General features: G+C 42.8%; 1 protein-coding gene across 13 annotated transcripts in view; it reads right to left on the reverse strand.

Annotated features, from left to right (window-relative positions):
- The window catches only part of LOC126285452 (cytospin-A), a 1067624-nt gene that overhangs the window by 261300 nt on the left and 779523 nt on the right, over positions 1 to 26801 (reverse strand). For 3 of the 13 annotated variants that reach the window (XM_049984850.1, XM_049984849.1, XM_049984848.1), the window contains exon 1: positions 22090 to 22237. The exons of 9 other annotated variants lie outside the window; for them this stretch is intronic. In XM_049984850.1, coding sequence (XP_049840807.1) covers positions 22090 to 22091 — 2 coding nt within the window. In that variant the 5' untranslated portion in view covers positions 22092 to 22237. Of the gene's footprint in view, positions 1 to 22089; positions 22239 to 26801 lie in introns of those variants that run through there. One more of the 13 variants, XM_049984847.1, reaches the window with a different exon arrangement.

Here is a 26801-nt window from a genome sequence, read left to right on the forward strand (position 1 = left end):
ACGGGACACAGAAAAACTAATAATTTACTTAATTAACAGTCATATTTTAGGAGCTATCCGTGACGCTAACATAGTTTAGGAATTCTCTTCCTCCTCCTCCTCCTCCGCCTCCTCGTATCGGCCGTCTCTGGGGCATACTATTTGAGCTTTACTTTTCCTCTTCTTCCTTATGCCTTAACTTTACCACAGTATTACTGCATTCGTCTCTGCGCTGTTCCTTCACTGCTTCAGTCCATGTTTTGCTAGATTCTCGTTTTGTTTTTTCTTGGAAACAAAGATGTTCTTTGAGTTTCTTCTTGAGCGGAAACCGCTTATGGATATCCTCCAATGTTATCCCCACTTCAAGCTCTCTTTCTATTTCTGTGAGCCTCACGTCTTTGGTTTCCTTCTTGAGAAAATAACGGACGGTCTGCTTACTCAATGTTGTAGGATTACACACGGCCCGAGGGAGCATAGAAAACTACCCTCCCTTTACGATGGTCTCTGACTTTTTCCACATGCCCATACAGTTAATCGTTCAATCTTCGCCTGATTCATAATTTTCTTTGATCGGGTCTTTGATTTTCTTTCAGATCTGATTTACTATTATTTCTAATTTATCAATCAGACCTTTTCTATTCACTGCAAGGTGTTCTGCCGCATATAGGGTTTTCAGTCATAACACTGTGCATTAAAGTTGCATCCTGGTTTTGAATGATACTCATTTTTTCTTTAGACTTTTGGGTTAGTTGGTATGGCGTTTCCATTTTTTTGATACATGATGCAAATGCTTCTCACTAGAAAGTGTTTGACTCTATTCACTCTCCTCGACAGTTAAAACTTATCCGTCCGTTTGATTTCCCTTCCTTCTGGCGTTTGTAGTGTTGGTGATGAATTAAATTCTCTGGGTAGAGGCTCTGGAGTCCTGCCATTGTTGCTTGAACCTAAGTTTAATGTTTTTTTCTGCAGGTGTGTAGCTATCATTTTAACAACTTTGTCTCGTCGAAATAAATTTCCTGCTGCGAACTCCTTGACATCAGTTGTACTAGGTATAGATCTACGAGCCTACAATTGTCCTCGTTGCCTCATTGTCCCTGTTGCTGGAATCAAGTAATGTTGCAAGTATTAGGTGATGAACATAGTGAACCCCACTACAAGGATTTAGGAAGTGTGACATATGGAAGTTTGGGTCGGTATAGGGAACGTGCTTGAGAAGTCAAAGTGGTTAAGGCTACCGTTCGTGATAAGCAGGAGATTCGGGTTCAGATCTATACGTAGCATAGCTGATGTCAAGGAATTCGCTGTCAGCGAATTAACTTCGAGGTATTTCGTAGAGCAGTGGATCGTCAACAGTGGGTTACTTGAGACATGCATGTAAGTCTATCTTCGTCTCTCATACCGTTCCGCGACTACTTTCTGAAGTATACAATTGAAAATCAGAAGCTCGACTGAATGTCCTTGCCTTACTACCTACCTGATATCAACAGCAGTTAGTGAATATTTTTGTTATTCAGATTTTAGTATCTTGTCTTAGTCGAACACGTTTCGGAGCTGCAACTCCATTCTCAACGATTATGACGTAATTTTTGCGAGCGTTACGACTGCTACAGTTTATCGCCTTCATTTAGAGACGAAGTCCTCATAATCTGCATTGGTGAAAAACGCGTTTGACTAAAATGAGAAACTAGGAGTGTCTTTATTACTAACAAAAATATGCCTAACCCACAAATTCATTACGGATACCCGATCGCATTTTTCGTCAAATGTTTGAAGGCAATGAGAAGAAGACTACCAAGTCATTACAGAATGGATTTTTGTTCGAATTTTCACAGCGAAACGAAGAAATGGACATGTGGAGTACAAAATTGATCAGCCTGACGACTAGTTTTGAAGATAAAGGTTTAAATGCTTGAAAGAAATCAGGATAATTAAGAAAGATTGGTGATATGAGGAAAATAGAAATATTTCACAAGCGAGCTTCCAGCTAAGTAAATGAAGAATCGACCAGTTGAACTCTCCAACGCCGAGATTTTTTGCCCACAAAAAAGTTTTCATTGGTGTAGTAACTGTGGAATTCTTTCTTTCATATTTAAAAATAAAAATATGAAACTACGACACTAATCAAAACATGTTAGCTTTCTGTTGATAAATGGTCTCTTAATAAGTATAGAATACCAATCTGTATTTAAATATATTTCAAACAATGATAAAACTTGAAAATAAAAAAAATATTTTAATAAACAGGTCAAATGTTTTGTGAAATGATTTGTCTAAAAGTAAGAAATAAAATAGGTTAGAAAAACATTCGATGCACCTGGTCTTCTGTACATGACTTTGAGCGTTGTTGTTGTTGTTGTTGTTGTTGTGGTCTTCAGTCCTGAGACTGGTTTGATGCAGCTCTCCATGCTACTCTATCCTGTGCAAGCTTCTTCGTCTCCTAGTACCTACTGCAGCCTACATCCTTCTGAATCTGTTTAGCGTATTCATCTCTTGGTCTCCCTTTACGATTTTTACCCTCCACGCTGCCCTCCAATGCTAAATTTGTGACCCCTTGATGCCTCAGAACATGTCCTATCAACCGATCCCTTCTTCTAGTCAAGTTGTGCCGAAAAATTCTCTTCTCCCCAATTCTATTCAATACCTCCTCATTAGTTACGCGATCTACCCATCTAATCTTCAGCATTCTACTGTAGCACCAGATTTCGAAAGCTTCTATTCTCTTCTTGTCCAAACTATTTATCGTCTATGTTTCACTTCCATTCATGGCTGCACTCCATACAAATACTTTCAGAAAGAGACTTCTTGACTCTTAAATCTATACTCGATGTTAACAAATTTCTCTGCTTCATAACCACTTTCCTTGCCATTGCCAGTCTACATTTTATATCCTTTCTACTTCGACCATCATCGGTTATTTTGCTCCCCAAATAGCAAAACTCCTTTACTACTTTAAGTGTCTCATTTCCTAATCTAATTCCCTCGGCATCACCCGATTTAATTCGACTACATTCCATTATCCTCGTTTTGCTTTTGTTGATGTTCATCTTATATCCTCCTTTCAAGACACTGTCCGTTCCGTTCAACTGCTCGTCCAAGTCCTTTACTGTCTCTAACAGAATTACAATCTCATGGGCGAACTTCAACGTTTTTATTTCTTCTCCCTGGACTTTAATACCTAATCCAAATTTTTCTATTGTTTCCTTCACTGCTTGCTCAATATACAGATTGAATAACATCGGGGAGAGGCTACAACCCTGTCTCACTCCCTTCTCAACCAATGCTTCCCTTTCATGCCCCTCGGTTCTTATAACTACCATCTATCATTTCACAAAACACCTGACTTATTTTCACATTTTTAACTGACAGTATTACTGGTAAACCTATACGGTTGACGGCCTTTAGCGACGACTGGTTGCACGACAGCCTTGGAGCACGCCAGCTATACTGTGACGTGCCCCAGTTGGTCTGTAACCGGCTGTGGCACGACACCGTTCTCCCTCACATGCGAGCAGAACAGAACAGAACAGAACAGCGCACCCAGCCAGCAGCGAATCTGATCGTTCCTAACTGGGGGGCCGCTGTCACCGGACCCAGAGGGCTGCGTTCGTTTCACTAGCCTTCACCCACATTCGGACGGCTATTGCGCAGTCGGCCACCTGTTGCTGCTAATCTTTCAGAAGACACCGGCGTGCAGGAAGCGACTACCCCTCAACACTAGCGAATCTCACTTCAGTCCGATAGCGCAGAGCTGGCCAACACTTTTTTTCTCTTTCTTTTTAATTCTGTTTCTGTAGCTGAGGCCAGTAACACCGGTTCCCGTCAGATCACCGAAGTTAAGCGCTGTCAGGCTGGTCTAGCACTTGGATGGGCGACCATCCGGTCTGCCGAGCGCTGTTGGCAAGCACGGTGCACTCCGCCCTTGTGAGGCAAACTGAGGAGCTGCTTGATTGAGAAGTAGCGGCTCCGGTCTCGGAAACTATCATACGACCGGGAGAGCGGTGTGCTGACCACATACCCCTCACTATCGGCATCCAGTGACGCCTGTGGGCTGAGGATGACACGGCGACCGGTCGGTACCGTTGGGTCTTCATGGCATGTTCGGGAGGAATTTAGTTTTAGTTCTGTAGCTGAGATCGCTTGCGCTTGCACGGAGCCAAGCGCCGCAATGTTTTTTAACAGTGGACTTGCACTTAGGCGAAAAGCGATTCAGATCTTCGTCCGGGCATTCGGACTAAATTTTCTATGGTTTCCCGAAATTAAGTGCGACAATTGTCGGAAACGTTTCTTCGAAAAGAAGGTGGCCCGGAGTCCTTCGCCATCATTTCCCAGTCCGACCTTGTGCTCAGTCTCTAATGATCTCATCTTTGACGGGAACAAGTGGCTTTTTATAATTCATGAAGTGTTGCTAACACTGTTTTGTTGATAACTGTGTATATTCGCTCTCATCATACTTTCGTTGTACTACCGTGCTTTCTATATATGGTAGTTCTAGTGTAAGTTTATACTACAGTCTATTGCTTTCTGCAAGGAACTTCAGAACTCTTTCAATGTTACTTGGGTGGTTGTTTTCCTCTGTGACATGTTTTGCCAAAGTCGAGTTTGCACTTTAACGTTTTAAGACGCTGGAGTTCTTTGAACATCTAGCTTTAGAACTTTTACCCGTTTGGCCTACATAAACAGACTGATATGAAATAAAAGTTAATTTATAGATTTCAGTTCTATTAAATTTATCTGCGGATGTTGTTGTATTTCTGTACTGTGGCGACAAATTTTCGCCTATATCTCTTTTTTTCTTCTGAAAACGTGTCATATTAGGCAAACGTGAAGTGCAAAGATACGAAAAACAGTACCTTTAATTACAACATAAGAAAAGGAAAAACACCACAAATGTACAGAAGGACGGAGAAGAGAAGTACAGGACGTAAGCCAAAACTACTCTCCGAAAAAGTATTTCCAAATTAGTAACTCTCTGAACAAGTTGTTCTAACTATTTTGCAGATGATATGTTTTCAAGCCTTAAAACGCCATGAAGCTAAAAGATCTTTGCTGTTATCGATATCGACACTGGCAAGACACTGATCGCTGGAATTCCAAGACTGTAAAAATCTCTGTAGTAGTTCCTCCCCATAACCCGAACATACGTAAACAGGCGATGAATGCAGTGTATGTTCGTAAGGCAAAAGACGTTTTTTATGTGATATAATTACAATTTACAAAATTTCAGATTATTTACTTTATTTGTAGTGTGAAATATTGCTTCTTCCCCCATTTCATAGTTCTAGGTCAACGGGAAGTGTTGAGTGAATTTTCGACTACAAAATATGTGTCATATATGACCGAATATTTTGTCTGCATTGACTTAGAAGCTTAACAATTTTTCCACTGCCAAGGGACCACAGACTTGACAAATTTGAATCTGTTAAGTCTACCCGTTGCTGAGAAAATTGGTTGTTAACACTGGGACGGACAGACAGACACCAAAGCGATCCTATAAAGGTTACAGCCAAACACAGAACCCTAAAAACCATGAAAATGATATACTATTTGTATAAAAATAAGATTACACATAGGCGTCGAAATGTGTTTCGATAAATATAAAAAGAAACACTGTTTTCCAGAAGGCGGAGTTTAAATCCCGAATTGAATTGTTTAGGACGGAAAAAGAGACATGAACAGGAGTTTCCAGCACCAGTAACAGGATTATGTACAATTTGTTTGTTATGCTCACAGTAAATGAGCTACACATTGTCGGTTCGCATTTGAATGACATTCTGCTGTAGAAGACAACGCTTTACGTAGTTTAAAGTATGTGTAATAGATAAACACTACTGCTGAACTGCTGATTTGTGTAACTTCTTCAAAAGGCTTATGTATTGGAGTTAGCTTGGTTGGTACAATATTATCTTCATTACTAGCTCCCTCTGGTATAACATTTTCAATCTCGTCTCGTCTAAATACAAGAGATAACATGGCACTTTTGCGTATACTTGTTACGTTGTCTTCTTGTTAGATCTTGTTTAAAGTGTTTCTCTTCCGAAGATATTATTTAATCTCATTGTTGGTGGTTGTGGTTAAGTTCACACATTGACGCTGTTCACTTTTCACTGTTTCAGCCGAGCTGACCGTCCGTCTGGTTTGCTGTGGCTCGAAGGGGTACTTCCCAAGCACGCATTAGCGACAGCCTTCCTTTAAGCCTAGCACTAAGAGACCGACCTGTCCTTCGGAGTACAGAAACGCAGCAGTCGCTGTCTACCAATTAGGTCCTAACGTGGTGCTATACCGCAAGATACCCGCAGAACTGAAATTATTCAATGTACACGTACTTGGCGGACTGATACATTTCTGACAGGCTGAAGCTCGTGGGAGCGCTCGCGCACTCCAACTAGCCCACCCCAGCCCGCACGGCGGTCCTGTCTATCGCAACTTGACAAGACAAAAGAGTCTCTTGTCCCGCCAATACAATCCCTTTAGTTTGCGTGTGCTTGAAAACAGTGTTAAGAGCTTAAGTGATTTTATCTCGGAATGCAGTTCTAGTGGGCGTTAAGAGCAGAGCCAAAGATATGTCAGATAACTCGTTTCGCTGAGTCTCTTTCAAGGATCCGATAACGTACTGGATTTCTTCTACCGTAATCAACGCGTTGTCGCCTCCCTCATTTCCAAGTCTATTGTTTTCAAAAGTTCTTCTGCACTTTTTCGCTGATTGATAGCTGCTACATTCAGCTGTTTGCAGTATGAAATGCAGAAAAATATTAAATGAATTCGTCAACCTCCGTCACTTCAACTTTTTTTAAAATTCTGGAACACATAACGTAATTGAAATGTACCTTTTTTTTACAAGGTTCAACCCTTAGTAGTGTCAGTGGACTTAAAACGCCCGGAAATGAAAGTACAGAAGAAAGTCACGCAACATAAGTCATAGTAAGAAGAAGAAGAAGTGTACTACCATGGATAAAAACTTGAGATACGGTGCCGTTAAAGACACAGAGGTATGACCAGATTTCTTGAAAACTTCTTGCTCGCGCAAATAAACAAAGAAACAAAATAAATTCCCGTGAAATGCACAGTTCGGAAAATGCAGCATGGAAGGTATTGAAGAAGCAGAAATGACACCTTTATCAGAACTGCAACCTCCACCCGTCTGAACCAGCTTACTGTCGTAAAGGCTGCCTCCTAGAATTTTTATAAATTTTTATACCAAGCTCTTTCCCCAGTTGCCAAATTCAATGCTCCCTGTTCCCTCAGGGTGCATCCTATTAACCGATCCCTTCTTTTAGTAACGTACAATAAATTTTCTCCCCTATTCCTCCTTACCAATTACTCGACCGACGCATATAATCTTCAGCAATCTTCAAAGGCATCATAGTTTACAAGCTATTCTCTTCTTGCGTGCGTTGATTCTTGCCGAAGTTCCACTTCCGTACACGGTTACACTCCAGACAACTAAGTTCAGAAAAAGACTCCCCAACACTTGAATTTATATTCGATGTTAACAAATTACTCTTTTTTTTAGCTATGTCTTTATTGCCGGTCTGCATTTCAATATCCTCTCTTCTCCGGCCATCGTCACTTATTTTGCTACCTGAATAGCTTAACTCCCATATTACACAGGATGAATCAGCTAAAACTTGTACCGAAGATATTGTGGAAGTGGAAAGTGTTATTAATGTGCGGTTTTCAGAAAACAGATTTCTAGTCAGTGGCTCGTATTTTTAGCCAATCAACAGAGTTTAATAATACTTAGGAAGTTTATGTATTGTGCAAACACACACTTTTTAAATGGAACAATGCCTCTTCACATTAACAGGCTAAAGGTAGGGTAAATTAGAATGTCAGTGGTGTTTTTTGCAGGAGTCGTTTACGAGATAGTGTTTTGAAAAGTTTGCACACCACCAACTGCTTAGCCATTCAACCCGCGCAGTTGCTAAGTACGATGTTGTTGAAACTTCTTGGCACAGCCTAGGGGCTGTTTCCAGAATGAGATTTTCACTCTGCAGCGGAGTGTGCGGTGTGACTAAGCCATGTCTCCGCAATATCCTTTCTTACAGGAGTGCTAGTCTTGCGTGGTTCGCAGGAGAGCTTCTGTAAAGTTTGGAAGGTAGGAGACGAGGTACTGGCGGAAGTAAAGCAGTGAGGACGGGCGTGAGTCGTGCTTGGGTAGCTCAGTTGGTTGAGCACTTGCCCGCGAAAGTCAAGGGTCCCGAGTGCGAATCTCGGTTCGGCACACAGTTTTAATCTGCCAGGAAGTTTCATATCAGCGCACACTTCGCTGCAGAGTGAAAACCTCATTCTGCCTACGATGTTGTTATTTTTGCTTAAAGTTTACCTGTGTGTTCCGTGAGTGCATTGCGACTTCTTTGTCAATTAGTGTGTGACAGTCCAAGCAGTAGGTCCTGAGAGGACATGGATTTACTAAAGCAGAAAAAAACAACATGCTCATGGTGATGGAGAGTATAAGAAGAATGCAGTTCGCTCTTGTACGATATGTGCGGCAAGATAACCCAACAGAAGTCAACCATTTCGGGAATTACTTGTCAATCTCTTCAACCAGGTACGTGATAGGGTAACACCTAGACAACGTAACAGAAGAATGCTGGAAGACGTTCCTCTGCAGACCAAGAGGAACCTATGGCACTAACATGGTGCCTCTCCAGCCCATAGTGCACGAAGGACTATACCATGTGTACACGAATTGTTTCCACGTCCTAAGCTTGGACGCAGAGAACTTGTACTTTGGCCGGCCCGTTCCTCGGATTTGTACGTAAAGTTGAAAGACGCTGTCTGCAAGGGTAGATCAACTACACCCGATGATGCGCAGCGACGTATTGCTGCAGCCCCTCTCAGCCACCTCCGCTGAAATGCTAGCAGTCGTTCCATACCAGAACTGGAAAGTTATGTTGCTGCTGCGGGTGGTCATTTTGAATACATATTTTGATGGTAAACTGTCTCATCACTGGTCAGAATTCACGTAATCAGTGTATGCACTTGTGTAGTTCTTTATTGTGTGCTGCCGAAGGTATTGTACAAGCGTCGGGGCAGAAAATTTTCAAAATATGATATCTCGTTAACGATTGTCCTAGAATCCTGCAACGAACACCACTGACATTCTAATTTAGCCTACTTTTAGTCTGTTAATCTCAACCGGTACTGTTGCACTTAGCATTGTATATTTCTTCCAAAAAATACCCTTTTCTAGTATTATTACAATATGTTGATTGGCTAATAATACGAGGCCCTGACTACCAATCCATTCCTGGAAAAGATTACATCAACTGTACTTTCCATTTGTACAATATTTGGGGTGGAAATTTTACGTGCTGATTCAACTTGTTTATAGTTTCTCATTTCTTAATCTAATTCTCTCAGTATCGCCTGATTTAATTCGAATATGTTTCATTATATATGTTTTAGTTTTGTTGACGTTCATTTTATAGCCTATTTTTGTGGACACTATCCATCTCGTTTCACTAATATCTCAAGTCCTTTGCTGTCTCTGACGGAATTTCAGTGTCATCTCCAAACTTCAAAATTTTGATTTCTTCGCGCTGCACTTTAATTCCCTTTTCAAATTTCTCCTGGGTTACCTTTACTGCTTGCTCGGGACAACAGATTCAATACCATGCGGAAAACGCTACAGCCCTGTCCCACTTCTCCAACAGCTCGCCTTTGAATTCGTTGCTGCAGTCTAAATTGATTGAATGTCATCAAATAAGTTATAAGATGACTACGGACAAAGGTAAAGCAAGGGAAATGAAATGTCGTCGAATTAAATGTGGTGATGGTGAGGGAATGAAATTAGGAAGTAAGACACTGAAAGTACATTAGTTTTGATATTTTGGCAGCAAACTATGTGATCGTGGCGTACGTAGAGCGGACATAAAACGGAAAGTCGCAACAGCAGGAAAGCATATCTGAAGGAAAAAAAGCTTCTTAACACCTAATACACGCTGATAAGTCGAAACATTGTGGCCACTGTCCTCCGCGGCGTTGGCTGCCGCCTGGTAAAGTTGTGGGCACGTGACGCGGTAACGAAAGCATTTAAGCGGTGCAGAAGGGGCGGGGATTCATCCTAGCGAAGATATGGGCTGCAAATGGCGAAATCTATTGAGATACGTGACTTTGACAGTGGGCAGAGTTTTATTACGCAGAGCCTGTGAACAACTATCTCGAAAAAGGCAAGGTGGTCGAATGTATACTTGCTACAGTCGTGAGCGTCTACGGAGAGAGGTACGACAGTTAAAGTACCAGTATGCGCTAAATAACTGGACATCCACGGCTCTTCACAGAAGGTGGGGTTTGAAGGTTTGTCTGCCCTGTAAAGTAGGATAGATGGTGATCTTTTGCATCTATGCCGAAAGAGCAGAATACTGGTGTACGTACAAGCGTTTCGGAACACATTGTTCATCGTATACTGTTGAACATGGAGCTCCGCAACGGGTCACCCCTGTGTGTTCGCACGTGGACACAACGACATCGTCAGTCACGATTGCGCGGGAAAGGGACCATCGGGATTCGACCGTCGATCAATGGAAACGAGTCGCCTCTTCGGAGGAATCACATCTTTGCTACACTAGGTCGCTGGTCGTCTTCACAAACGGTGGCTCGAAACGTGCGCGCTACGGACGCAGGCTGGTGGGAGCACTATCATGCTATGGGAGGCCGCCTCCTGCGCTTGCATGGGACCAGTAGTAGCAATCGAAGACACGCTGACATCTGCGAACTACCTGCACTCCCTCCCCCCTTCATGCTCTATGTATTCCCCGACGGCAATGTCATCTTTCAGCAGCGTAATTGTTCGTGCCTCGGAGCCAGAACCGTGCTGCAGTGGTTTGAGAAGCACCATAGTGAACTCACGTTGATGTCTCGGCGACCAAATTCGGCTGATGTAAATCCTATGGAACCCATCTGGATCGCTATCGGGCGCCATCGCCGAATAAGCATATCAGCGGCCCGTTATTTACACGAATTACATATCTGTGCGTAGACATATAACGCCACAAACCACCACAAACCTACCAACAAACTTTCGGATCCCTGATACGCGCAGAATCGGTGATATATTTCGTTCGAAAGACAGGCAAGCTAGTAAGTAGGCGGTCATAATGTTTTGCCTGACCAGTGTAAATTTCAGTGATAGGAAGGTGTTTATCTGGTGTGTAGCGTTTTGCGGGAGTGAAACTTGGATGAAAGCCAATTCAGAGAAAAAGAATGTGGAAGCTCTTGAAACGTAGCGCCGTAGAAGAATGCTGAGGTGTAAGTGGTAAATCCAGTAATTTATGAGGCGACACTGAATCTAACTGAAGGAAAAAAATGAAAAGAATCGCTTGGTAGATTACATCATGCAGCGTCAAGAAAGCATAAGTTTGGTTATGGAAATTAGAGAGAGAGAGAGAGAGAGAGAGAGAGAGAGAGAGAGAGAGGAGAAGAAGAAGAGGGCGGGGAGGGGGGCTGGGGGTTGCTGCTGAACTTACAGAGGCACGCCGAGGCTTGAATATGGTGGGCAGGTACAAATGGAAGTAGTCTGCGGTAGTTCTGCAGCGCTGAAGACAGAATGGCGGGGGAGCTACTTCACCAACAGTCTTCAGACTGAAGACTGCAACAACCAAACCAACACTGCGTATCTCGTCATTTCATTTCACGATACAAAACAATCCTAGGTAAGCCTTCTGCACACATTAACAGTAGCTCGCGATACTCCTCAGACGTGTGTCGAGTATCTGATGGCTGCTGAAACCCCATGTCACGTGCAGCGAGCAACCAGGCCTCTGTCGTGTCCCCGGCCTCTGCAGCGGGACAGGATATTTGAACTGGAGACTGGCAGAACGAGGATACGCCTGGCGCCCTTTTACTTCACTTAGCGTCTGATTCTGGAATTAGGCGGGCACCTGACCGGGACAAACGGCGATGCTGACACACTTGCGCGCCCTATCGAGTTGCGAGCAGGCGTAACAGGACACAGCAGGGCGGAACGGAGGCACAGGTGTCTCCTTGCACAACGGCGCCAGGTGTCCGCCGCAAGCAGCCACGAACTCTTTTGTTCCTTAAGTTCCTATCGTAACATGTGTGTGTGTGTGTGTGTGTGTGTGTGTGTGTGTGTGTGTGTGACCTATTTAATGGCTGCACAGCTGCTGCTGTCTCCAAAGCGGAACCAGCTACCTCTCTCTCTCTCTCTCTCTCTCTCTCTTTCTCTCTCTCTCTCTCTCTCTCTCTCATATGTGTATTTTCACAAAGTCTAACAAGAAGACGGCTTATCACAACTCCTGTTGAACATCGTACTGGCAAAAATAATCAGATGATGGGAAACGCGTGTCATAAGGTACTCAAATTTGAAAATAGAAGGAAAAAGTCACTTTGCTGATGACATTGCTATATAACAAACAACAAACTAGCGCTTGATAAATTATATGAAATCTCCCGTAAAACCGGACCCCAAATTTCCTACGAAAAATCTCAGTTTAGGACACCAAATCAACTAGAAAATTTCCACTGAAAGCACAACATGGAAAAATCTCACCGGTCACTCACATAAAGTACTTAGGACAAACCATCTACCCACATGACCGGACACAGTCTCCAACAAAGAAAGAATATTCACACTCAAAATGAGTACAAATTTGGAAGCACTATAATAAAAGAGCAATATCTCGTAATGCAAAACTACGGCACTACAACACTGTTCTTTACTGGAAGCCTTGTATGCGGCAGAAACCACAGTTATTAGGAGGGTGACAAAAATTCATGACACACAACATAGAGAAACAATACAGGAAAATTCTGAGAAAAATCTGCGGCGCTGTCCCCCGAGACAATCTGTGTCACACATCCTATAACGGTAAACCTATGGCCGTCCGGGGTATCCGAGCGGTTCTAGGCCCTACATCCTGCAACCGCGCGACCGCTACGGTCGCAGATTCGAATCCTGCCTCGGGCATGGATGTATGTGATGTCCTTAGGTTAGTTAGGTTTAAGTAGTTCTAAGTTCTAGGGGTCTCATGACCTCAGAAGTTAAGTCCCACAGTGCTCAGAGCTATTTGAACCATACGGGAAGCCTATGAACAGACAGACAGAACTGTAAATAAATTTAGAAAAAGACGTCTACAGTTCTATGCACACTGATGTAGGATAGACGAAAATAGAATCAAAAAGAAATTTTTAGCGTTGTTAATGCCATCAAATTGAAGAATAATTGGATATAAGAAACGCAAGTCGACCTGCAACAACTGAAAATTTCTTAAGAGATTACGGTGGACAGAGAATAGTTCAATAATAAAATAAAAAACAAGCAACTTGAAGTGTCAACGAAAGAAACATGAAATAATGAACAGGCGAAGGAAGGAGAAAAAAAAACAGTGAAGTAATGAAGAAAAATGGTTCAAATGGCTCTAAGCACTATGGGACTTAACATTTGAAGTCATCAGTCCCCTAGAACGTAGAACTACTTAAACCTAACTAACCTAAGGACATCACACACATCCGTGCCCGAGGCAGGATTCGAACCTGCGACCGTAGCAGCAGCGCGGTTCCGGATTTAAGCGCCTACAACCGCTCGGTCACAGCGGCCAGCATAGTCATTAGGAATCGTGAGAGAGCAGAATGGGGCGCTCCACGGAACTCACGGACTTCGAACGTGGTCAGATTGGGTGTCACTTGTGTCATACGTCTGTACGCGGGATTTCCACACGCCTGAACACCCCTCGATCCAATGTTACCGATGTGATAGTGAAGTGTAAACGTGAAGGGACACGTACAGCACAAAAGCGTACAGGCCGAACTCGTCTGTTGACTGACAGAGCTGCCGACAATTGAAGATGGTCGTAATGTGTAATAGGAAGGCATCTATCCAGACCATCATACAGGATCCACTGCAAGTAGTATGACAATTAGGTGGGAGATGAGAAAACTTAGATTTCATGGTCGAGGGGCTGCTCATAAGCCAGACGTCACGCCAGTAAATGCCAAACGACGCCTCGCTTGGTGTAAGGAGCGTAAGCATTGGACGATTGAAAATTAGTAAAACGCTGTGTAGAGTGACGAAACGCGGTACACAATATGGCGACCCAGAGGCAGGGTGTTGGTATGGTGGATGCCCGGTGGACGTCATCTGCCAGCGTGTGTAGTGCCAAGAGTAAAATTCGGGGTGGTGGTGTTACGGTGTGGACGTGTTTTTCATGGAGGGGGCTTCCACCCCTTGTTGTTTTGCTTGGCAATATCATAGCACAGGGCTACGTTGACGTTTTAAGCGCCTTCTTGCTTCCCACTGTTGAAGAGAAATTCGGGGATAGCGACTGCATCTTTCAACAGGATCGAGCACCTGTTTACAGTGGACGGCCTGTGGCGGAGTGGTTACACGGCAGTAACATCCCTTGAATGGACTGGCCTGCACGGAGTCGTTACCTGAATCGTCGTTTCACCTCTGGGGAGCCGACTTCGTGCCAGGCCTCGCCGACGGACATCGATACCTCCCCTCAGTGCAGCACTTCGTGAAGAGAGGAGTGTCATTCCCGAGACACCTTCCAGCACCTGACTGAACGTCTGCCTGTGAGAGTGGAAACTGTAATCAAGGCTAAGGGTAGTATTGAAGAGCAGCATTACCGATGGAGGGCGCCACCAACTTCTAAATCGGGTTATCAGCTGTCTATTTCAGTTGCGTTCTGACGCGGAGATACCCATACACAATACACAAGCGGTAGTATGTACACAAATAAATGTAGTATGTACGTTTGAAGATTACCGAACCCCGAAAAAATTGAAATCCTTTTATCAGAACTTACTGTGTATGATAACGAGTTCCGCGTATCGTTACGAATGTTTATTACAGTATACTCAGTGCATAGAAATTGAAAGAGGGGAAAAAAATGACAAGTAGGCTTCCAGACGAGACTGTAATTCTGTTAGGGACGGAAAAGAACTTTCAGTATCATCTGAATGGTCCTGAAAAAAGTTATAATATGAACGACAAGGAATGTTGGAAAACGATAGTGGAGTGTACGTGAAGCTGAGGCTTATGATTACCAAATGGGAAGCCGAGGGTAATAGACATATTTTGCTGTTGGAGCAGCAAAATAAAAGAGATGCCAGAAGTAAAGAGGATGCAGAATACGTGTCTATGATTCCAAGAGTACCTGGCTGCAAGAGAAAACCAAGTCAATAGTGTGGGATGGACCTTCATTCCATACGAGCGAATCTACACGCACAACGTACAGAGCGTTCCAGGAGGAGGAGGTCAGTATTTACGGATATGACACGAACGATCATTCGAAGCCAAAAATTCTAGTGAACGTGGTCTCGAAAGTGCACACCGTAAGAGCTGAGCATCTTCGCTACTGTGAAACACTTCACTTGAACCGAACAAGCTCTTGACAAACGCATTTTAGACTCCATGTTTACTAGTCTTTTTGCTTCGAATGATCTTGACTGTCATAGCCCCGAATATTGAGCATTCATACTGGGACAAACCGTATGAGCCTATATCCGTGGCGTAGTCTCTCTGATCTTTTTCTTGTGGTCCATACGCAAGAATACAGTGGTGGCAGCATGAAAGTCCAGCAGTTTACTTCAGTTACAGGTTCTCTGAATTTACCCAACCAGGTTTCGTGGAACTTTGGCTGTCATCCAAGGATTGTAACTGACGTTTCCTGGGCATTTATATATGGACTCCACTGGAACAGTGCTATAGAGTTGGTCACAGTAGCGATTGATATGCGATTTCCTTTACAGATTCATTGCATTTTTCAGAACCCTTCCAACAAATGTAGGACTTCCACTCGCCTTACGTAATACTCATACATGATCGTCCCATATCAAACCACCAATGTAGAAACTAGATACTACCTGTTTTTATTACTTTGTTACATATACACACATTTTAAGATAGCTGTTAAGTGGAAATTTCTCGCAGAATTCCTTAAAATACTCTCTCTCACAACAGCTATGTCAGCTCATATTTTTACAGTCCTGCTGATCCTGACTGATAAATGCTACGGGATCTATTAGCGCCAATTACTTACCAAGACGCTTCGTTTGATGTGACTTCGTCAGTTGTCGACGACGCCATACGCTGACGAACGTCTGTCGCAAATATAAATACATGCTCTGTGTAAACGATGTTTCTATAGAAGTACTGCAGAACTTGCTTTTGTTAATTTGTTCCGAATATCAAATGTGTGTATACACTGAGACATGTTAGGACACACATTTGCGAAGTACTATATTAGGAATAGTTGGTGTTCCAAAGTCTCTTGAAAAAAGCTTCACGAGACCAACTACCACCCCGTTACGTTGCGGCTCCATGAGGCCTAGACCGGTGACACGAAGGGCTTCCACTAGAAGCGTTGTGAAAGTCTTCCAGGGTTACAATACACTATTACAAAACACTGCCATAAAATAAGTGATTGCTAGACTGTTGCGTTGGAGTGAGACTAAACACAAGGCACTCTTGGCAAGGCTCTTCACGTACAGGCAAACAGTGAACATTTGATTGATTGCCAAGCTGGTACTTTTCTCCCTTCTCGTTGAAACATCGACCACAAAGTCATTTTAATCGAGGTATAGATATCAAACGGTATATCTGAACATTAGAGCTACAATTTTTTAACAATTTGTAGAGATGTGGAACAGAACTTTAATGTTTCCCTTAGTATCAGTTAGTTATAGTTGGTTTTATGCAAACGGAAAGAAAAGTAATAACAGAAAAATTTCTTTTAACTTTAAGGTCACGAAAGTGATTGATAACTAACCTAAATTCTGCAGAGGTGGCGAATTTGTATATTGGTATTCCAACTATGGAAGTGGCAAAGACTCGTGTAGAAACAATGCCCGACAAACATTCTGTGTGCAGAACAACCCAACTATTCAAAATGAGTGCTGTAATAACTGATTAGTCCTCACTACGCACTCCCCCGCCTCCTCCCCCTCCTACCACAACGCGCGTTTTCTAGGCGGGTAGTAAAGGAAAATTCTAAGCCATTGACCTATATGGATAAGTTTGTTAATTTTTTTTTATTTTTTTCTTTTGCAATCTCTCTCTCAGACTCTCAAGTTATCCGACACCCTGAAGCGGCCCTTTCAGGGCGCCGACTGAAGCAGGATGGAGACTGGCACCGAAGGCTAAGCGGACCGTCCGTCACAGAGTCAATTACGTGTTTTAGTGCTGTATGTGCAACAATACATGCAAATTTTTGTGAATATTATAACAAAATTAATATGCCAAGAAAGGATGTATTACTTGCAGATCAGCAGGGGTGGTCGCATCCTGGCAACAGATAAGACTAGGGTTGTCTGGACCTCTTACTCTGCTTTTATACAAATTATACACGTTCATTTTAATAAATGGAGAAACTGCATCCCTGGGAGGATAAGGAGCAAAAAAAGGTAGTACGGAGATGTTAGTGCATTCCCAGGGAGGTACACCCACCTGAAGGTGGAGACAGAAGATTTCACAACAGTGTAGTTGCACCTCTCTCTTGGTACCAGCAAAGGGACGTTTTCGAATAGGGGAGGAAGGCACGCAGAAGGTGCAGGAAATGTGGCACTGTGGAAGGATGACTTGGTCGGGAATAATGCCCGTCCAACACACTGAGGCTAAAGCGGCGCCGACTGTTCGCTGCCACCATACCGCCAAGATTCTCCGTATATGCCTGGGCTCACAACAATTCAGCGTGATGAATATCTCAAACAGATAACGTCAATGAACAAAAGCATACATAAAAACTTTGAAGAACACAGTGAAAAGCACATCCTGTAACATTCGATTTAACTTGTATTCCACTATTCACTTCATACTCGGTTATGAACTATTGTGAGGCCAATATTATGCTTTTTAGAGTAGTGGTGTATTACACACGGCTAAGTAAACTTCTATAAACTTTGAGTATTTTCAACTCATCTAAAGGAAAAGACGAATACCTTACTACCTGAAAAATCGCTTGTATTTTCCTGATAGTCGCTACGACCGAATAATTTGTACAGCTGATGACTAAAACGCAGTTCAAGTTCCTGACAACTGTATTGAGTCACCTCTCTGAAATATTGGAAACTGGAACAATTCGTATAAACCAGCGGACACTCTGAAAAAATTAATATTTGATCGGTCGAGTAAATGAGAGTGAGGCCTACCCAGCAAACATGACAGAGAGAAACGGTTTCGATCTTCTTCTTACTCAATTTGCGTCACGTGTAAACGTGGCAGAAAATCTCAAACTTGTGGACTGCCTATAAGATGCGGTGACTGGCCGGGCACGGAGCGACAGGACGACAGTCCAGAAGCGAACAGCGGCAGAGCCAGAGCCAGCCGGGAGCTGCAAGTAGGTCGCGTCGCACCGCACCGCACCGCACCGCACCGCCACGTTCCTAGCCGCTTTCCTCTTGTGGCCGCGGAATCCTAGCGCCTACCCCACCGACCCTTCCTCGGCTGCCACAGTAGGACTACTCGACTCACTGCGATCCGAAACGCGTCATGCCTACGTTGTGCTCAATAAGCACATTATTCACTTGCTGTTTGACGACTACTTATGCGACCTAGCCAGCTTAACTACAGATCTATGCATATATACTGGAATGGTCGCTAGACTCTTACGTGTCAGTGCCACACCTTTATTACTACACAACCCTGTTTGTCAGCTCTGTACGCCGGGTTACACAGTGGAGCAGTCAAGGTGCTCTGAGTAAGTACAGTTTCATACAAAACTTGGCTAAATTAACATTCTATTTCTTATCCTTCACGTCTATATATTCGCAGCCCTCTCGCTAGAAGGCTCCGCATTGTAGCGTCTAACGCAACTGCGTCGACGCGTGGGAAACACGTGCTGTAATCCGATTTTCGAATTTCGAATTCGAAGAGTTCATTCACACACTGAGCATCCTCTCCTTCAGAATGACAATGGCAGATCACACACGAACGCAGCGACATCAGTAGTAATTTGACGCCTTGCGTTCACTGCCATCCATCATCCTTAATACAGTCGCGACATGGCCCCAATCTATTTACATCTGTTTCCGAAACTTATACAACACCTTTATTTGATAGCAATGAAGAAGAGGTGAGACGCGGTTTCATCAACAAAATCCGACCTTCTAATCACTATATCAACAAACTGGTCTCTCCTTGGGAGAGTATGTTCATCGCCAGGGTGGCGATGTTAAGTAATGATTAGGTAGACACGGGGGCCGAGTAGGTAGACACGGGGGCCGAGTAGGTAGACACGGGGGCCGAGTAGGTAGACACGAGCAAAAAAGCTGTAGAATGTTAATAACGTTTGCTTTATTCACAAGCCTTAAGAGTTTTCGCATTAAAAAAATCGGAGGCGGTACTTTTCAACGCGTCCTCGTCTACCCGTAATAGCCAGCTGTATTTAAGAGCTTTAAATGGGAAACCTGCAACCAATAAGCGACGAATCTAAGCAACGGAAGCCACAATTTCTTAATTTTTTCCAGTATTTACGTTCACGGATTTGCTCCTTGAGCCATTGCAAGTTGCATTCGAATCAGTATTACGGATGTGGTATACTGTTACAACTGCTTAATTGGCGAGGAGAAAGTGACAGTCTTAAGCCTCTGCAAGTGTCCAAATCTCTCGTTTCTTATTGTCTTTATCCCCGCGCCAGGTACACGATGAGGCCAAGATAATGGTCGTCTTGTCTTCCTCAGATGCACGCTCCCCAAATTTATTCTACAGTGTTTCGCACGAACTACGCTGTCATTCTTCCAAGCATTGCAATTTAAGTTCCCCGAGCATGCTGTTACACTTCCCTCTGGGCAACACCAACTTGATGCATTAGCAGCGCGTCTCTGAACTCGTTCGATGCCCTTTTTTTTTTTTTTTTACAGGTTTAACGTTAATATAACCGACAATCTACAGAGATGGATTTCTGACTGGAAGTGGTGGTGGTGGTGGTGGTGGTGGTGGTGGTGGTGGTGGGGGGGGGGGGGGGGGGAAGATTCTATGAACGTGTGTCCGGAAATGCATCGTTGCCCCAACAGATGACGCTGACGAATGGAAGTTCGTCTGACCGGGTGCCGTGTGCTCCAGGTGTGTTGCAGCTGTGAGATTGACGCAACGTAATGTGAGCAGCAGAATGGTATTCATACCGGGAACGTGACGAGATGGTGTTTGTGTACGGCCAAGCAGATGGAAACGGTCGAAAGGCAGCACGGTTATTCCAAAACCAGTACCCTCACAAGCACCAACCTCGTCACACAACATTTCTAGCCCTTTTGGGCGTCTGTGTGATCGTGGGTCCTTTCTGAAAGACGAACGTGCATGGAGGGCACTTGTTTTGGTATAGCCGTGCTTCCTCTCACAGTTTCGATCTGCTTGCCCTAAAGTTTCCTGCTTTGTTTAAAACCGGCGACGAGGAAGGAAACAAAGCAGTTGTTGTTCAAAATTACATGTAAGGAGAGAGAATAGCTATGGGAGAATCAGTATTGTCTAATAGTTCACATGCCCTGCTATAGTAGTTCGAGAAAACAAAATCGCAGGATTTCACAGCATGGCACAGCACAGTATTTTCTTTCTCGCAGTCGGTTCTAACTGCATATCTGGACATTACCGTTAAAAAAAATTACTGCCAACGACCGTCCAAATGTTTATTGGAACATCGTGTAAAAATCTTAAGTAAATCGGTCAAGTGTACAAAAGATGTGAGCTGTATATGTCAGTGCTCCCACAGCACTTCTGTAAGCCGAACACGGTACGAGCGACGTCGGTATTTGTCGTACAGGAAACGTGACACACAAAGGAGCGTGCCGAGAATGCTGCGCAGGCCTTACGACAATATTTACACCCCGACACACGCTGGTTCAGAGATTGGATTAAATTGTCTGTCCATCGTGTACTATATGCACACACAATAATCACGTCAAGAAAATCAGTTACATGTTTTTCAAAGCAGAGGTTAGAAGAACACACTGTTTTGTTAACAGCATCCAACCTCAGTTTTGATCATTGAAACGTTCTGTAAAGTAACAGGTCTTTTTTTTCAGGTTCTCATAGATGAGCGACAAGCCTATTTGAGATAACAGACATTTTGAATTTTATGTCTGAAAGAATAATAGTAATGCAAATTCGAAGTAATACAAAGATAATTATTAAGTGTTTAACTTTCGCGTTAAAAAACATTATCTCCTGGTGAAACGGAACATTTTTACTGTGAAGCGAAGACGCTTCATTGTGTACTAATTACACGCGGAAGCACACAGGCGCCGCAAAGTCATTGATGAGCTGTGAACTTAGTGCCCGTGGCACTGTTGAAACAAGTTTCAAGCAAAGTTTGTGTAGGCAGTGAAATAAATCAATTTTATTACATTTTTCCACGCAACGTTTTCAACCTCCCTCCCCCCTTACTCACAAGCGCGCGCACACGCACGCGCACACACACACACACACACACACACACACACACACACACACACACACACACGAGAGCGCGCTCGCGCGCGCACACAGAAAGCAAGAAATGGCGCTAGCTCACTCTATTGTCAGAAATATATGTAATGGGAAACAAATCGTCTAGTTTATTTCCAGAATCAATCCCATCTTAATTAAGATTGGCGGAATTTCCTTAAAAACACGCCCATGTGGAGAGGGGATACTGTAATATTTTGCAAGTCGTCTTTTACCGCATTTACATTTTCCGCGAGATGTTAACTGTTTTACAGGGAGTTTATTACGATATTGTGAGATGTTCACGGGAGGAAGTTGAAGTACATACATTAGTATTTACACAATTTGAGTGATAGCTACGCGTCACTCGTACTTATCAAACTTAACATGTAGGCGTTATCGTTTTGCACGAGCAGTCTCAATTACTCGCAATGCCGTATCTAAATATAGATAGAGGTCAACAGCAGCAACCTACTTTCCGAAGTGAAGTACAGCTTCGCGCAAAATCTTCGTGACATCCGAAACTTTCGTGTCTTATTTTCCCCACGTATTTTCAATTCGGGCAGTTAGAACAGACTTTTTTAACAATTAAATCTATGCGTAATTTACTAGATCTCTAAATTTGCTAATAAATAAAAGATTGTTGTCGGTACGAAGAAATTTGTAAGTTCTTTTGCACAAGAACATGTTAAATAAATAAGTTAGAAATACATATGTATGGTCTAGCTACTCACATGAACTGAGTGTCGCTCTAACTCAGATTACTTCCGTTGCTTTCACAACATGAACGATACATACAATAATTTTAAACTATTCCAAATGAGACTATTCTCCGCAAAGTTAAAAACAAACTTGATTAAGTTACATGTCAAAGAATACTACACGGAAAAGATATCACAGAGATACTGTAGCTCTGGAAAAAAACAGCTTAGCAGCTCATCCGAAACAAATGATGAAAAATTAAAGTGCATTTTCTCTTTATGATAACGGAACTTTATGGTAACAGTACTCGAGCAACCAAAGTGAGCTTTGCTTGTGAACATTTCACAAACCTTATTAGACTAACAACAAGGCAGCAGAGCTTTCATTAGCGTTTTGATGACTCGCTTGGAGAATGAAATGTGGAACTTTTCGTGCATTTGCTGGTACGCTCATGTTCCTTAAGATAACAGCAAATCACTGAACAGGATCACTAGAGTCCTAGTCGTTTCATTGTAGGTTTTGCTACTTTTGAGATGATGCGCAGAGGAAAAGGTATCTTCGTCATACAAACCTGTACAAAATCCCTATGTATGAGATACATACTCTAAGTGTAGGGCAGCAACTGTTCGAAACCTATATTGACAATCTGTTGACAATTTACGTTTCCACTTGTGATGACATGTAAATAAGATAAACTTCTGTTACAGGGCTACACATAACCACTAAAAATTATGTTACAAGCTCTCCTTGAAAGGAAGATACGAAATGAGATGAAATATTGTATCTAAGAGTTTGCCTAGCGTACTATTTGAAGAAGATTGTGTACCAATAAACATGAGGAATGAACTTATTGCACATTGTTGGTGGCGTCAACAGCGTCCAGCCATAAATTCGTTGTGGGTTACTTTATTCAAAAAGTACAGTTACCAGTTCGAATTTATACAGTTCATCATCAGACAGCTCTCCTGATTTCGTCGAAACACGTTACGTTGGATAATTGATGAGTTGCCCTAGGATAAACAGCTCACACTTACAAACGTGTAAGCCGGAAACAGTGGCCGAGCGTTTGTAGGCGCTTCAGTACGGAACCAAGCGGCTGCTGCGGTCGCAGGTTCGAATCCTGCCTCGGGCATGGATGTGTGTGATATCCTTAGGTTAGTCAGGTTTAAGTAGTTCTACGTCAAGAAGACTACTGACCTCAGATGTTAAGTCCATAGTGCTTAGAGCCATTTGATCCATACAAACGAGTAATATACATTTTTGCGCTACAGACTTGTCTTGCACTGCAACGTACAGCAAATGTCCGCCTGGAACTTATGTTTTTACAGCATTCCCGCAACGAAACACATTGATGCAGTTTTTGTATTTTCAAACACCCGTTGGGTTTAATTATTAAGGACTTTCTCTCAGCCACAAAACAAATTACTTATTCGCATCAAGTGTTTCGACGCTTACGAAACTGTATGTACATGACACTAAACATTAAGAAATTTTAGTGTACTGTCGTCAGCACTGTTCAAAGAGCACACGAGGTTTTTAAATCCTTTTTTTAACATTATCTGTTCCTCTACCAACGTACTTTATAAGTTTGTAACGCTGTAATTTACCAAATTTCCATTTATTTCTCTGTACTTAACGCCCAGCATTTACTATAAAATACATTTCGAATTTATTATGACACTAATGTATGTTTCCTCTCCCGAAATGACGTTAAGTTTGTAATGTATCCTTGCACAGCAGCATCTTTGACACTCATGTACTTTGTAACAACCCCGTAATTGTTTTTGTGTGCTTTAAGTCAGTCAAAACACATGGAGTGGATTAGTAAATTGTTTTGAGGCCCATCATAATAATGAAAATCAACGAGTTAGAGTGCGAAAATAATGCAAACCATACAAATATATATCGTTGGAGAAAACGTATAAAAATAAATGTTCTATGTGGATACCTGACGTAAGTTTCATGCAAGGCAAGTCCGTAGGACAACGATTTTTATTAGACGTTCGTAGCCATGAATTACTGTTTATGGTAGGGTAACTCACCTAGAAACCAACATAACGTGTTTTGACGAAAGCCTGAAAGCTGTCTGATGATATACTGGGTTAATTCGAAACCGATACCGGCACATTTTAAATAAACTTCCCTAAAACCAATTTGTGGTTTGCTGCTCTTGCACGCCATGAACAATCTGCATCATGTACGTAACTGCAAAGGCGTCCCATCACGTCTCGAGAAACTGCGTAACAATGCTTTCACGAACTGCTCGCACGTATAGCCATGTTGGAAATACTGTCCAACTTGAGGCGAAATACTGCCCACTGGAAGCCATTTTTGCGATTCGCAACCGAAGAAAACGGGCCTTCATAAAAGCTACAGCTGTCCTCATTTCACAGTTTATGCGCCTCTGGAACGCCCCGAGCGCGCGCGCGCTCTTCTGTTTTCATTATCTTCTTCACTGAACTCATTGACATCACAACCTGGAGTACTAAAGATTGAGCTATGATATTTATGCGCTTAATTTCTTAATCAGTTCGTGTTGTTTTGTTCAGGAGTTTGATGGTGTACTTGCAAATGACTTGCACATCTGCATACACTTTCAACTTTTTATCGATGATTTTACCAGAGTATCTACAATCTTTTACTCTCTTGATCTGTTACTTATTCTCAATGCGGGGGTTTTTCACTCTAGATAGCACTAATATTCTGTATCTCTGAGAACAAATATGCCGTTGGCTGCACACGATAATATTAATTAGTACTTTATTTCTGGAACTTCGTCGGATTGTCTGCGCTGTGACCTCCAAACCTGTAATAGAAATAGCCTATCTGGGACGATGCATCTGCTTCAGTCTACTCAACATGTGGTGGCCTATGATCCATTTTTGTCAATCACTGTGCCTATGATGTAATTATTGTCTATGGTGTAGGCGATAAGGTGTTGGTCCTGATGATTCACTACATCTTCTGAATGTTTCCTTCCTTCCTTCCTTCCTTCCTTCCTGTTGCGGACCATGTTATGTCATGTTGCTGCAAAGAGCTTTCAGCACGTTGTAAACGGAGCACACGCGAATGTCTGAAGATGTAGGATTAATGATCCCAGATTGATGGCGAAATGAATAGACGATGTTGTGGCAGAGGTAATTGCTAATTTACTGCATATAACGACTACCACGATCACGTCACAACAAGTACTGTATAAGCGTATTCTAACTTGGATTCACGCTACGCTAGGTATGGTACTATTGGAGTGGTATACCCTTGCCTTCTTCCGAGCTTGGCACTGACGCATCTATTCAGCTACAGTGGACTCTGAACAACAGTTTTAACTTGGCATTTCTCTCATGTTAAGAACATTGTCACATGTGAAAGATGCCGTAAGTGACAAATAAATCTTATGATTGATAGATGACGGACAGGGAAGACTTAAGATTTTTAACGTGACACCCATTGCGAATGCAAAACCGCGTGTTGCCGAGCAAAGATACTGAAACAGTTAGGGCAGAAGACATTAAGTTTATTGCCTTATTCATAATCCTATTCTCTGGAGCGCTTGGAAAATGTCTACTTGGCATGAATATTATGTGCCTGTCAGAATCTTAACTCTTCAATATCGTGCCCATATCATCAATTTTTTTCTTCGGCGGTTGGAAAACGGTCTAAACATGACTACTTCGTAGCCTTCCTGTCTTACTCCGTTCAGTGCTTTAAGACGGACGCAACAGATACGAAGCTTACCAGCTCATCCGCCACGCTAACACAGACGTCTTTTATTGGTTATTATTCAGGACGCGCGGGGCGCTCTCTCAACAGCCTATTGTGTCCTGTTGAGCATACACCGTGCTCCAAGTAGGTCTGCTCTCCACTGACCTCTGGGAAAGTGGCAGAGGCCATCACGTCTCTTCTCTGTGACCAGACATTTAAGCTCGTTGAGCTGACGACTGTCCCTTTGTCACCAAGTACGACACCAATTGCGCTTATTCCACACAGCGATCGTTAACACACACAGCTGCGACCTGTCGCACCGTATGCGAGTCTTAAAAATCCTGCCCGCGCAGAATATAAGAAATCGTCTGTAACAGAGAGAGATTATGTGCCCTGTTCACTACCAAGTTTTTCTGTGCTTTCACTGAATATGGCAGTGTGGTTTCTTTGATGTGTGATCGTCATTTGTCGAGTCTAAATCGTCACGCTGCCATATATTGCTGTTTCATGCACTTCAGGAGATATTACAAATACGCGGCAGTTTTGTTTCCGATTGTGAAATTTATTTCTATACAGGCAATATCGTCTTTCTGAAGAAGATAAAATTACGAATCCTGTAAACCGCCTTTCAACAGTAGTGTCGAATTTAGCTGTATTTCAGGCGATGGTAGCGAAAATTTAAAAGAAAGACCACGATTTTAAGAGTGAAAACTACGACTGCATAGCGCACCGCTAACTGACCGTTCTGAGACCCTGCAGAACAATTACAAGTGTCCTAAATAGGATAGCTTATTGCATCTATGAAGCTCAGGTTTCCCAATTATGTTCATATCAAGTTTGAACTAGTGTGTGGTCATACCGACCACCACATTTAATGCCTGTCCATCAAATTAAACTAGCAATGAGTGCCATGCCCTTTAGTCTCTAAACACTTGTGTATTCGAATGTAATCTGTAACTACGAATGGATATATTGCATGATAGCATGTACATGCGTGGTTATTTTAAGATCGGCAGTACGAGTGCGTCGGTCACATATGAAT

The sequence above is a fragment of the Schistocerca gregaria genome, chromosome 8, assembly GCF_023897955.1.
Source record: "Schistocerca gregaria isolate iqSchGreg1 chromosome 8, iqSchGreg1.2, whole genome shotgun sequence".
In the NCBI taxonomy this organism is placed as follows: domain Eukaryota; kingdom Metazoa; phylum Arthropoda; class Insecta; order Orthoptera; family Acrididae; genus Schistocerca; species Schistocerca gregaria.